This window comes from Aythya ferina (genome assembly GCF_964211825.1).
Source record: "Aythya ferina genome assembly, chromosome: 17".
NCBI lineage: Eukaryota > Metazoa > Chordata > Aves > Anseriformes > Anatidae > Aythya > Aythya ferina.
In genome coordinates this window covers 10,417,151-10,428,539 of record NC_140316.1, presented here as the reverse complement: position 1 = coordinate 10,428,539, position 11,389 = coordinate 10,417,151, and the positions used below count along the sequence as shown (strand labels likewise).

At 69.2% G+C, this 11,389-nt stretch overlaps 1 protein-coding gene across 5 annotated transcripts; it reads right to left on the bottom strand.

The window, feature by feature from the left end:
- Window positions 1-730: 730 nt before the first annotated feature.
- On the bottom strand, window positions 731-10,413 carry EMID1 (EMI domain containing 1). Of its 5 annotated transcripts, XR_014698805.1 has the most exons (17): window positions 10,279-10,413; window positions 8,040-8,153; window positions 7,843-7,946; window positions 5,657-5,749; window positions 5,483-5,544; window positions 5,274-5,382; window positions 5,132-5,182; window positions 4,913-5,005; window positions 4,685-4,813; window positions 4,343-4,429; window positions 4,181-4,233; window positions 4,033-4,086; window positions 3,887-3,931; window positions 3,740-3,784; window positions 2,838-2,922; window positions 2,356-2,446; window positions 924-981 (listed from the first exon to the last, which is right to left on the bottom strand). XR_014698805.1 is itself a non-coding variant. In XM_084539116.1 (16 exons), exons 1-16 carry the CDS (start codon window positions 10,392-10,394, stop codon window positions 860-862), a joined length of 1,362 nt encoding a protein of 453 aa, XP_084395242.1. In that variant the 5' UTR covers window positions 10,395-10,413; the 3' UTR covers window positions 731-859. The 5 variants fall into 5 exon arrangements, 4 of the variants coding, with proteins under 4 accessions (XP_084395242.1, XP_084395244.1, XP_084395243.1 ...); XM_084539116.1 differs by lacking the exon at window positions 2,356-2,446 and having other exon boundaries at window positions 731-981; XM_084539118.1 differs by lacking the exon at window positions 2,356-2,446 and having other exon boundaries at window positions 731-981; window positions 4,934-5,005.
- Window positions 10,414-11,389: the final 976 nt, after the last annotated feature.

Sequence of the window (11,389 nt, the reverse complement as noted above, 5' to 3'; positions counted from 1 at the left end):
CCCCTGGGTGAGGGTGTCATGAGTGGGGGTCTCATGGATGGGTGGGGGTCCCCTGGGTGCAGGTCCCACGGGTGGGGGTCCCACAGACAGGTGGGGGTCCCCTGGGTGAAGGTGTCATGGGTGGGGGTCCCACGGGTGGGTGGGGGTCCCTTGGGTGAGGGTGCTGTGGGTGGGGGTCCCCTGGGTGGGTGTCCCCCGGCTGGGGGTCCCACAAGTGTGTGTGGGTCCCCTGGGTGAGGGTCCCCTGGGTGGGGGTCCTGTGGATGGGTGGGGGTCCCACGGGTGGGTGGGGGTCCCCTGGGTGGGTGTCGCATAGGTGGGGGTCCCAGGGGTGGGTGGGTGAGTGGGGGTCCCCTGGGTGGGTGAGGGTCCCCTGGGTGCCCCCCCTCACTGTGCCACCCCCTTCCCATAGGGCGAGCCCCCTGCCGCGCCCCCCACCCACGCGTGTCCCCACCACCAGCCCCCACCCGTGCGGAGGGTGCCAGCCCCCCACCCCCCAAGGATGTGACACGGGTGGGGTGACACAGGGGGGTGACACGGGTGACACTTCTGCGGACACCTTTAATGACCTCGCAGCGCCCAAAGCAGCCAGGACGGAGCGCGGGGGGGGGGGGGGCGTGGGGACACCCACGCCCCTTCCCCAGCACCAGGGTGGGTACCCCGTGCCCCCCCCCAGCGGGGTGCAAGCAGCGGGGACCAAAGCTGGGGGGGACACAAAAGGGATGGGGGGTGCCGGGGGGGGGTCAGGCCGGTGTGGTGCCACCGGTTAGCACCAAGACCCCCCCCGGGGGGGTGTGGGGACATGGTGGGGGGACAGCGGTGGCCGTGGGGGGGTTGCCACCAGGCCCCCCCTGCTCCATCAGGGCCCGCCGGGGGGGTCCTGGCTGGGGGCTGCACCCCGGGTGGGGGGCGAGCGGCTGCGCCTGCTGCGGTGGGGGCCGGGCACCGCCGGACCCCCGCTGCCCGAACCGGGCTCGGGTTCTGTGGGGAGGAAAGGAGAGAAAAGGGGGGGGGGTGAGGCTGGGGGGCTGCGGGGTGGTGGAGACCCCTCCCTGTCCCCAAATGTCCCCAAATGTCCCCAGATGTCCCCCAGGGACCCCCCCCGGTGCTGGCAGGGTCACCGGGTGCCCCCATGGCACACAAGGTGGGCTCTGACCCCATAACGGTTCCTTGCCCCCCCCCCAGATTGTGGCACTGCTTTGTCCCCAAGTGCCACCCCGTGGTGTCCCCATCCCTACATTGGGACCCCCCCGCTGGCACCCCCGGCAGCCCCCCCCCAGCAAAGCGCAGTGGAAAGGGAGGGGAGGGGAAGGGGGGGCGCAGCCTGGCCCTGGGGGGAGCTCCAAGGCCTCCACCCACGAGGGTCCCCCTTGGTTTGAGGGGGGCTCTGGGGGGCTTTTTCTCCTCGAGGGTCTCCCTCGGTCCATGGGGAGCAACGAGGCCGCCCGTGGGCCCAGGAGGTCTCCATGGGCTCCGGATGAAGGAGCTCTGAGGCCTCCCTTGGGCTTCAGGGAGCAACAGGGTCTCAACCCAAGAGGGTCTCAGTGGTCCCCCTTGGTTTGAGGGGCTTCAGGGGTTGCTGTGCTCCAAGAGGAGCTCCAAGGTCTCCTCCCTTGGTCCATGGAGCCACAAGGCCTCAACCCAAGAGGGTCTCCATGGTCTCTCTGGGTCCAAGAGGGTTTCCAGGGGCTCTCTCAACCCAAGAGGCCGTCCATGGTCCCCTTGGTCTGAGAGGAGCTACAAGGTTTCTCTCAGCCCAAGAGGCCGTCCATGGTTTCCCTTGGTTTGAGAGAGGCTCCAGGGGCTCTTTTGCTCCTCAAGGGTCTCCCTTGGCCCATGAGGAGCCCCAAGGTCTCCTCCCTTGGTCCACGGAGCCAGAAGACCTCAACCCAAGAGGGTCTCCATGGTCCCCTTTGGCTTGAGAGGAGCTCCGGGGCCTCAAGGAGCCACAAGACCTCAACCCAAGAGGTCCTCCATGGTCCCCCTTGGCTTGAGGGAGGCTCCAGGACCTCTGGGGCTCTCCAGGGGCTCTTTTGCTCCTCAGGGGTCTCCCTTGACCCATGGGGAGCCCCAAGGTCCCCCCTGGTCCATGGAGCCTCAAGACCTCAACCCAAGAGGGTCCCCACGGTCCCCCTCGGCTCCAGAGGAGCTCCATGGCCTCCCTCACCCCCTGGGCCCCCCCCCCATGATCCTCGGAGACCTCCCCCACCCCAAAGACCCCTCTTGGGGGCCATCCCTTCCCCATCCCCTTGCTCCAGTCCCACTCCAGGGGGGGACGCGGCGCCCCCGGCCCATGCGAGGAGGGGAGGAGGAGGCCATGGGGGGGACATCATGGTGGGGGGGGGGGGACATTACCTGGCCAGATGATGGCTTCCAGCAAGGTGACCCTCCTGGCCAGGACCTCCAGCCGGGCCTGCTGCCGCAGGAGGCTCTGGAAGCTACGGGCCTGGGGGGGGGAAGAGAGCAGAGCAAGGAGGGGGGGGGGACACAGCGGTGCGTGGCCTTCGGGGTGCCAAAATCTCCCGGGGGGGGTGTGTGTATGGTGGGGGGGGTCCCGTGGCCCCATGGGGATGCGGGGGGTGCCCCCCGTCCCCGTGGGTCCAGGGGGGTGGGTGCTGGGTCCTTTGGGTGGGTGTGGGGGGGGCCTTGCCGGGGGGGCACGCAGCCTCCCGGGGGGGTCCCGTGTGCGCCGTGCCCCAAAAACGGAGACCCCACTGGGGTGGTGGGGGGGACACACACAAGACCCCGTGGTGCCCGGCTCCCCACGGGTGGGGGGATCCATGGTGGGGGGGTCCCCAAGCCCTGCCTGGCTCCTGCGCCCCCCCCCCTCTACTCACCATAGAGCCCAATCATTGTTTCCAAGATTAAAACCCGCTCGGCTAAAATCTTCAAAGCCTCGCGGAGCTGGTGTAAACCCTCCCCCTGCGGAGAAAAAGAAGGGGGGGGTAAGGGAAGAGGGGCTGGGGGGCACCCCCAAACTCGCTGCTGTATGGGGGGGGGCAGAACCCCTATGGGGGTGTGTAGGGGGAGGAAAAGGGGGTGCCGAATGAGCACGGGGCACATTTGGGGAGCCCCGTGCCATTATTGGGGTCCCCAAGACACAATGTGAGCATGGGGCACATTTGGGGGCTCCCCTGACATTATTGGGGTCCCAAGGATATGACACAAACCCAGGGCACATTTGGGGACCCCCCTGACATTATTGGGGTCCCAGGGTCACAGCACAAACACGGGGCACAGCTGGGGACCCCTGTGCCATTATTAGGGTCCCAGGGACATGACACAAACATGGGACACATTTGGGGACCCCCGTGCCATTATTGGGGTCCCCAAGACACAATGTGAGCATGGGGCACATTTTGGGACCCCTGTGCCATTATTGGGGTCCCAAGGATATGACACAAACCCGGGGTACGTTTGGGGACCCCGCTGACATTATTGGGGTCCCAGGGTCACAGCACAAACATGGGGCACATTTGGGGGCCCCCGTGCCATTATTGGGGTCCCAAGGATATGACACAAACCCAGGGCACATTTGGGGACCCCCATGCCATTATTGGGGTCCTGGGGACATGACACAAACATGGGACACATTTGGGGCCCCCCGTGCTTTTTATTGGGGTCCCAGAGACGTGATGCAAGCATAGGGCACATTTGGGGCCCCCCCCACCATTATTGGGGTCCCTACACAAACCCAAAGCACATCAGTGCCCCCCCCCCCCGGGTACCCCGCACTCACCCATGTGCCCTTGTCGCCCGGCTCGCCCTTGGGGCCCGGCTCGCCCTGCAACACAGAAAGGAGAAGGGACTGGCAGAGGGGGGGCGGGCAGGGGGGGCCCCCCCGCGCCCCAGCACAGCCCCCTACCCCCGGGGGGGGGCCACGTACCTGCGCCCCGTCCTGGCCGCGGCTGCCCGGGTGTCCCTGGGGACCCTGTGTGGAATGGGGGGGACACAGGGGACAGAGCCGGTCAGAGCCGGGGGGGGGCACCCATGGGTGCCAGCTGAGCCCCCCCCCCAGCTCCCGGCACTCACCCTGTCACCTTTGTCCCCACGGGGTCCTGCGGCTCCGGGCGCCCCGGTTCTGCCCTGCGCAATGACAGCGGTGGTGCCATCAGCCCGGGGGGGCACCCCAAAGGCCAGCCGTGCCCCCCCCCCACCCCAAAATCCTCCTGGCACTTACATCGGGGCCTGGAGGGCCGGGCAGCCCCATGGGTCCTGGGGGGCCGGGGGGTCCTGCGAGGAGATGGAGGGAGGGGGGCGCACGGCTCAGCCTGGTCTCAACGCGGTGACACCCCCCAAAAAAAAAAAGGTGAGGGTGCAGGGAGGGGGGGGGGGAACTCACCCATCGGCCCCATGGGGCCGGGGGGGCCCACAGGGCCCACGATGCCCCCGGCTGCTTCGGTGAAGGTGTTGGAGAGCAGAGGGTCCCCTGCGGGAGAGAAATGGGGGGGGGGGGCAGGCGGTGACACCCCCAGCCAAGGCACCCCACACCAGGGGGGTGCCCCCCACCCCCGTGGGCCAGAAGAAGAGGGACCCCCCCCCTCTCCAAACCCCCTGAGAGCAGCGACAGGCGGAGCACAACCCCGATACAAGACAGCGGAGAAGCCACAGCAGGCGTTTTGGGGGGGCTGGAGCATCCCTCAGGGCCCCCCTAATCCCCCCCCCAAAAAAAAACCATCCTTACTTGGGTCAGCGAGCCGGGGGATGGCCGGCCCCACGGGGGCGGGGGGCCCGGGGGGCCCGGGGGGGCCCCTCTCCCCGGGGAGCCCCCTGGCACCATCGCGCCCGGGGGGGCCCGGGGGGCCGGGGGGACCTGCGGGGAGGAAGAGGAGGATGAAGATTATTTTTTCTTATTGGGGGGGCTGACCCCCCTCAGATGTACGCAGCAGGAGGCTGGGGGACGCCCCCTTACCTGGGGGGGGTCCCCCCTTACCTGGGGGCCCCGAGGCTCCCCGTCCTCCTGCGTCTCCCTTGGGGCCGGGGGGGCCCTGTGAGCTGGGTCTGCCTGCGGGGGGGGGATATGGGGGGGGGAGCAGCACCCTCAGGGGAGCACCCCGGGGACCCTGCGCCCCGTTTCCTCGCGGGGGTGTGCATTTGTGTGTCCCCCCCCCCTTACCCGCTCCCCACTCACCGTCGCGCCCCGCGGTGGCTCCCCGCTGCGTCTCGCCGCCCCACGGGACCCCTGGGGTATTGTGGGGTGGGGGGGGGACACAGCATCAGTGCCACGGGACCCCCCCTCTTGGTGCCCCCCACCCCCTAATTCCATCCCCTACCTTCATCCCCGGGGCTCCCCTGGGCAGCCGGGGACCCCCAGAGCCGCCCGGCGTCCGCACCCTTGGGTGCTGGGGACGGGGAGGCTTCGGCCACCGACAGCCGGGCCACCTGCGAAGGAGATGGGGACAGCGAGGTGACCCCCCCCGGGCTCCCACACCCATGGGGGGGGCGAGGTGGTGGCACCCTAGGGTGGCACCGGGGGGGTCACCTGCGCCTCCAGGGTGGCCAGGCGTGCCGTCAGCTCCCCGACGCGGCTGCAGTTCAGGCACCCTAAGGAGGAGAAAGCGGGGTGCAGGGCTCGTGGGGGGGTGCCCAGGACCCCCCCCCACAAACCTGGGGTGGATGGGGGGGTGTAGAAAGGGGGGGGGCACCGAGGACCCACCTGAGAAAGCCGTGGGGCGCAGGGGGGTCCGGCGCTGGGGCGCGGCGCTGGGGCGCGCGGTGTCGCGCAGCGCGAGGAAGGTGTGGGGGTCTGCTGAGGGGGGAGGGGGTGTCAGGGACCCCCCCCCGTGGGCATCGACCCCCCCCCAAACAGGCACAGACACCCCGTGGCCGTGGGGGGGGCTGGGGAAGTCTGCTGTGCGTCACCCCAAATTGGGGAGGGGGCTGCAGGGGCTGCCGCTGCTTTTCCCCCAAACCCAGCCACGACCCTTGCCCAGGACCCTCCCAAATCCCCCCCCATACCCGAACCAGACCCCTCAACCCCCCCCGGACACATTGCAGCCCCCCCCAGCCCCCCCAAGTACCCCAAATCCACCCCCCCCAACATTGAGCCCCCCCCCCAAACCCCATTGGGGCTGGGTTTGGAGAGGAGGGGGGGGCACCACGCACAATCCAAACCCAAGGTGGGGTCCCAACCTGGAGGGAGGGGGGACTTGGGGACACGGCTGGGGGCTGCCTGGCGCAGCAAGGGAGGGGGCTCTGGAGCAGGACCGACCCCCCCGTGTCCCCTCCCCCGGCTGCCACCACACCCAGGCACGGCCACCCCCAGGGCTGCAGGGGACAGGCAGCGCCACCCTAAGTGGGCCCAGATGTGGGGCACCCGGCCAGCGGCTGGGGGGGAGGAAGAGGAGGAGGAGGAGGAGGAGGAGGAGCCCCCCCCATCACCCCCCCCACCCCGCTGCTGCCACCCAGCTGGCTCCGGGCCCCCCCGGGTGTCCCCATCCCCTCCCCGTGCCACCCAGCTTTGGGGCTGGGGCCGTGTGTGTGTGTGTGTGTCCCCTCTGTGTGTGTCCCCTTTGTGTGTCCCCCCCCCTCTGTGTGTGTGTCCCCCCCGGCAGCTGCAGGCCCACCCATGGCACGGGCTGGCACCCATTCATTCGCCGCCCCGCAGACATGGCCACCCGCACAGAGGGACAGACAGACAGACGGACGGACAGACAGACAGGGGTCCCCTCGTGGCACACCGCAGGCAGCCCCCCTCCCCGTGCCCACACGCAGCAACCTCCGCCCCCCAGCCTGTGCCCCCCCCCCCGGCTCTCTCCCCCCACCTACCTTTCCATTTCCCCGTCCGTGGGCACGGCCACCCAACCATCTGTCCGTCCGTCTGTCTGTCTGTCCGCCCCCCCCCCCCCCCCCCACCATCCATCCTCCCGTCCGTCTGTCCAGCTCCCCAGCCCTTCATCCGCACACGGGAACTTCCATCTGTCTGTCTGTCCTTCCATCCATCCGTCCGTCCATCCATCCACCCAGAGGACCATCCGTCTGTCCGTCCATGCCTCAATCCTTCCATCTCTCTGCCCGCCCAGAGGAGCATTTGTGTGTCCTTCCATCCGTCCGTCTGTCCGTCCGTCCATCCATCCACCCATCCGTGCTTCCACCCACCCATCCATCCATCCGTCTGTCCATCCAGAGGAGCATCCCTGTGTCCATCCATCCATTCACGGGTCTGTCCTTCTGTCCATCCTTCCATCCATCTTTCCACCCACCCACCCAGAGGAGCATCCATCTAACCTTCCTTCTGTCTGTCCGTCCGCCTGTCTGTCCATCCATCCGTCCATCTGTCCGTCCATCCATCCAACCAACCTTCCATCTGTCTGTCCATCCGTCCGTCCATCCATCCATCCATCTGTCCATCCAACCACCTACCCATCCATTCATCCATCTGTCTGTCCGTCCATCTACCCACCCACCCCAAGGAACATCCATCCATCCATCCATCCATCCATCCATCCATCCATCCATCCATCCATCCATCCGTCCATCCGTCCGTCTGTCCGTCCATCCATCCATCCATCCACCCATGCGTCCATGCGTCCATCTGTCCGTCCATCCACCTGTCTATCTATGTGTCCATCTGTCCATCCATCCATCTATCCGTCTATCCATCCATCCATCCATCCATCTGTCCGTCCATGCGTCCATCTGTCCATCCATCCACCTGTCTATCTATGTGTCCATCTGTCCGTCTGTCCGTCCGTCTGTCCATCCATCCCTCCATCCATCCCTCCACCCACCCCCCCACCCCCCAGCACCACCCACCTCACCCCCTACCCCCCAGTACCCACCCCCCCACCCCCTTAACCATGCCGTGGGGGCTTCCCGGGACCACCCCGTTCCCTCTCCCACCTTCCTCGCAGGCGGCCCCGCCGTGCCCGGGGCAGCACCTCCACTCCAGCGCCGTCACCGTCCTCAGGGCCACCCTGTACGCCGGCCGCACCACGGCGCGGTAGCTGCGGCACAGAGCGGGTGCCGCCGTCACCCCCGCGGGTGGCCACCGACACCCCCGGGGAGGGGACAGGGGGGTCCCTGGGGGGTCCCCTCACCTGCCCCCGCTGCAGGGCAGCGGCCAGCGGCAGCCCTGGAAGACGCGCTGCAGGAAGGTGCCGTTCTGCACCAGGCACGACACCGTCCTCGTCACGGCGTAGGAGCACCAGTTGCTGCAAGAAAAAGCCACCGGTGCCACCGCCGGTGCCACCACGGGGGTGACGGGAGCCGGTGTCCCCCTCCCCGTGCTCCTTGCTGGCCCCAAAAGCACCCCCGTGTGCCACCGGTGGGACGTTTTCCCTGCACGGTGACCCCCAACCTCCCTGCGCCCTCCTGGTGATGCCACCCCAGCTTGCGGAGTGTCCCCTATTGTCCCCCCCCAGCCTCCACGGGGCACGGAGGGGACCCTCGGTGGCCATGGGGCACGCGGGGGCCCCGCATTCCTGCCGCGTTCCCACCCACCCCATGCTGGCACCGTCTTGCCTGGAGCAGGGCCCCCTCTGTGCCCCCCACCCACCCCACACAAAGGCGCCTTTCTTTGGGTCCCCGGTGTCCCCACGCTGGCTGGGGGGGACACACACAAGTGGTGGGGGGGACACACGAGTGGTGGGGACACACACGAGTGCCACAACGACACCGGGTGGCCCTTGGCAACCCCCAGCCCGGAGGTGGCTGCCGCCCTCCCCGCGGGCACCACGATTTTGGGTGGAAAACTGAGCTTTTCGGGGGCCTGCGGGGAAGGAGGCGGCTGTGGCTGGTGGTGGCGGGGAGGGGGGGGGGACAGACAATTGTCTGGGACGTGCCGGGGAGGGGGGGGGACACAGCGGGGTGGCACAGGGCTTTCCGGCCGGGCAGCGTCCCAGCCGGGCGCCGCGCCAGGGCCACGGCGGCACCGAGAGCCTCGGTGGCCAAAGCCGCGCGGTGACAGCGCCGGGGTGACAAATGCCAGCGGGGTAGGGGGCAGGGGGGGGACACGGGATGGCTCCCAACCCGATCACCCCCGAGGGGGTGTCCGTCTGTGCGGGCACGGCACGGTTTGGGGACGCTGCCAGCCCCGGCTGCGCCGCGGGGACGGGGACGCGCCCCGGCCCGTTTTGGCTGGCACGGAGAGCGGGGCGGGTGCCAGCGCGGGATGAAACCCCCCGGGAGCGGGGCAGGAGCCGGCGGCGAGGCCGGGCCGGGCGTGCGAGGGCTCGCATGGCCTGGGCTGACCCGGGCCACCCGCTGCGGGGCTGCCACTCGTGCGCTGAGCGCACCCGGGCTCTGCTCCCGGCGGTGCGCCCGAGCCGGCACCCCACGGCCTCGTGCGTTCCACGCCCTGCGCCTGGGTGTGTGGGGCTCTGGCTCTGTGGGGTGGTGGGGGAGGATTTGAGGGGTCCCGCCGGGGTGGTTTTGGGGTGCTGGGGGGCTCCTGGCCTTGGCTGGGAGGGAAGGGGAAATGAGGTGGCTTCTGCCCGTCACCGCGCCGAGCCGAGCGGAACCGGGAGGTCCCGGCAATCCGGTGCCGGAGACACGGCCAGCGCCAAAGATTTCCTGTAAACAACCCCCCCGCTGCACCCCCCCCGGGACAGGGACTGCAGGGACAGGGACTGGAGCCCCCCCACGTCTCCCAGGCATTGGGGTGCCCCGACCCCCTCCGCTCCCCTGGCACGGGCAGGGCCTCAGGGATGGGGCCACTCGCCCTGCGCCAGCCCCAGCCCTGAGCACCCCCAGCAAGCCCAGTCACCCCCAGTAAGCCCAGTCTCCTCCAGTAAGTCCAGTCACCCCCAGTAAGCCCATTTGCCCCCAGTAAAGCCAGCTACCCCCAGTAAGCCCCAGCAAGCCCAGCGTGTCCAAGCACCTTTGCACCCTGGTGGTTCTGGTAACCCCAGCAGCAATGCCAGCCCCAGTAAGCCCCAGTACTCCCCAGCACTCCCAGTAAGCCCTGCCAGCCCCAGTAAGCCCCAGTACCCCCCAGCATTTCCAGTAAGCCCCGCCAGCCCCAGTACCCCCCCATCACCCCTAATAAGCCCTGGAAGCCCCAGTACCCCCCAGCACCCCCAGTAAGCCCTACCAGCCTCAGCACCCCCCAGCACCCCCAGCAGGCGCCCTGCCAGCCCCAGTACCCCCCAGTACACCCCAGTAACCCCCAGTCTGCAGCACCCCAGCCCCAAGCAGCCCCTTCTCCCTCTGGACCCTCCTTGGTGCCAACACCCCCATGCCCGGACCCCCCCCCCAAGCGCTGCTCTGCCCGGTCCCCGGTTCCCCCCCGGTTCTCCCCCGGTTCCCCCCGGTGCCCCCCTCCCCGGTGCCCGGTACCTGCGGGGCTGGGGGCTCCAGGAGGCGGCGGCGGGGGGCAGCAGCAGGCAGCAGAGCCCCAGCGCCAGGGGCAGGGGCGGGCAGCGGTGCCCGAGCCCCCCGGCGAGCCCCCCCATCGCCGATCCGCTGCGTCCCGCTCCGGCCCGCTCCGAGGGGGCGGCGCTGCCCGGGCACCGGGGGCGCGGGGAGGAGCGAGAGGAGGAGGAGGAGGAGGAGGAGGAAGGGGGAGGAAGGGGGGGGGAAGGAAGGGACCCCCCCCACAGCCGCTGCCTTCCGCCCCGCCGGACATGGGGGGGCGCGATGTGGGGGGGCGCGAGGTGGGGGGTCCGGAGGGGGGGGAGAGGTTTTGGGGGGGGGTGGATATGGGGGTGGGAGGGGAGGCGTGTGTGGGGGGGGTGGATATGGGGGGGGTCATGGGTATGGGGTCATGGATGGGGGTTCATGGATGGGGTGGTTAGGGATGGGGAGTCATGGAGGGGGGGTCGTGGGTGGGGGGTCGCGGGTGGGGGTTTCATGGGCGTGGGGGGTTCGTGGATGAGGGTTTATGGATGTGGGGAGGTCATGGATATGGGGGTTCGTGGGTGGGGGGTTGTGGATTTGGGGTTTGTGGATGGGGGGGGTCAGAGATGGCCCCGTGCAGTGTGAGCGGGGCTGTCCGCAGGTGGGAGCAGCCCCGTGGTGCTTGGCGTGGGGCGTGCACGCGTGTGTGAGTGTGTGCACGTATGGACATGTGTGCATGCGTTCATGTGTGTGCGTGCACATGTGTGCACATCCATGTGCTTTTTGTGCACGCAGACATGCGTGTATGCACGTGTGTGCCTGCGTGCACGTGTGCTCCCGGCGGCTTGCCTGCATTTCCACATCCCCGTGTCCCCGCGTGCCCGTGCCCTCGGTCCCCGTGTGTGCGCACACACGTGCAGGTGTGTTTGTGCGTCCGGCGGGTGTTTGTATACAGGTAGCAGCGTGTGTATGTTGGCCTGGGGCTGCGTACGTCGGCGCGCCTGGCTCGCCCCGGCTGCGCTTCCGCTGCCGTGCGTGTGTGCACGTGTGTGGTCCGTGTGCCGGGGGTGTGCAAGGAGCAGGCGTGCTGGATGGGGCTGCGCAGGGGTGG

Bases quoted from the DNA above. Each gene is read 5' to 3' on its own strand.
- EMID1 (XM_084539116.1), bottom strand. From the start codon at position 10,394: ATGGGGGGGCTCGCCGGGGGGCTCGGGCACCGCTGCCCGCCCCTGCCC. The intron at 8,154-10,278 runs GTACCGGGCACC...TTTTTCTTGCAG, and splicing joins TGGAGCCCCCAGCCCCGCAG to CAACTGGTGCTCCTACGCCG. The intron at 5,545-5,656 runs GTGGGTCCTCGG...TCTCCTCCTTAG, and splicing joins GCGCCCCACGGCTTTCTCAG to GGTGCCTGAACTGCAGCCGC.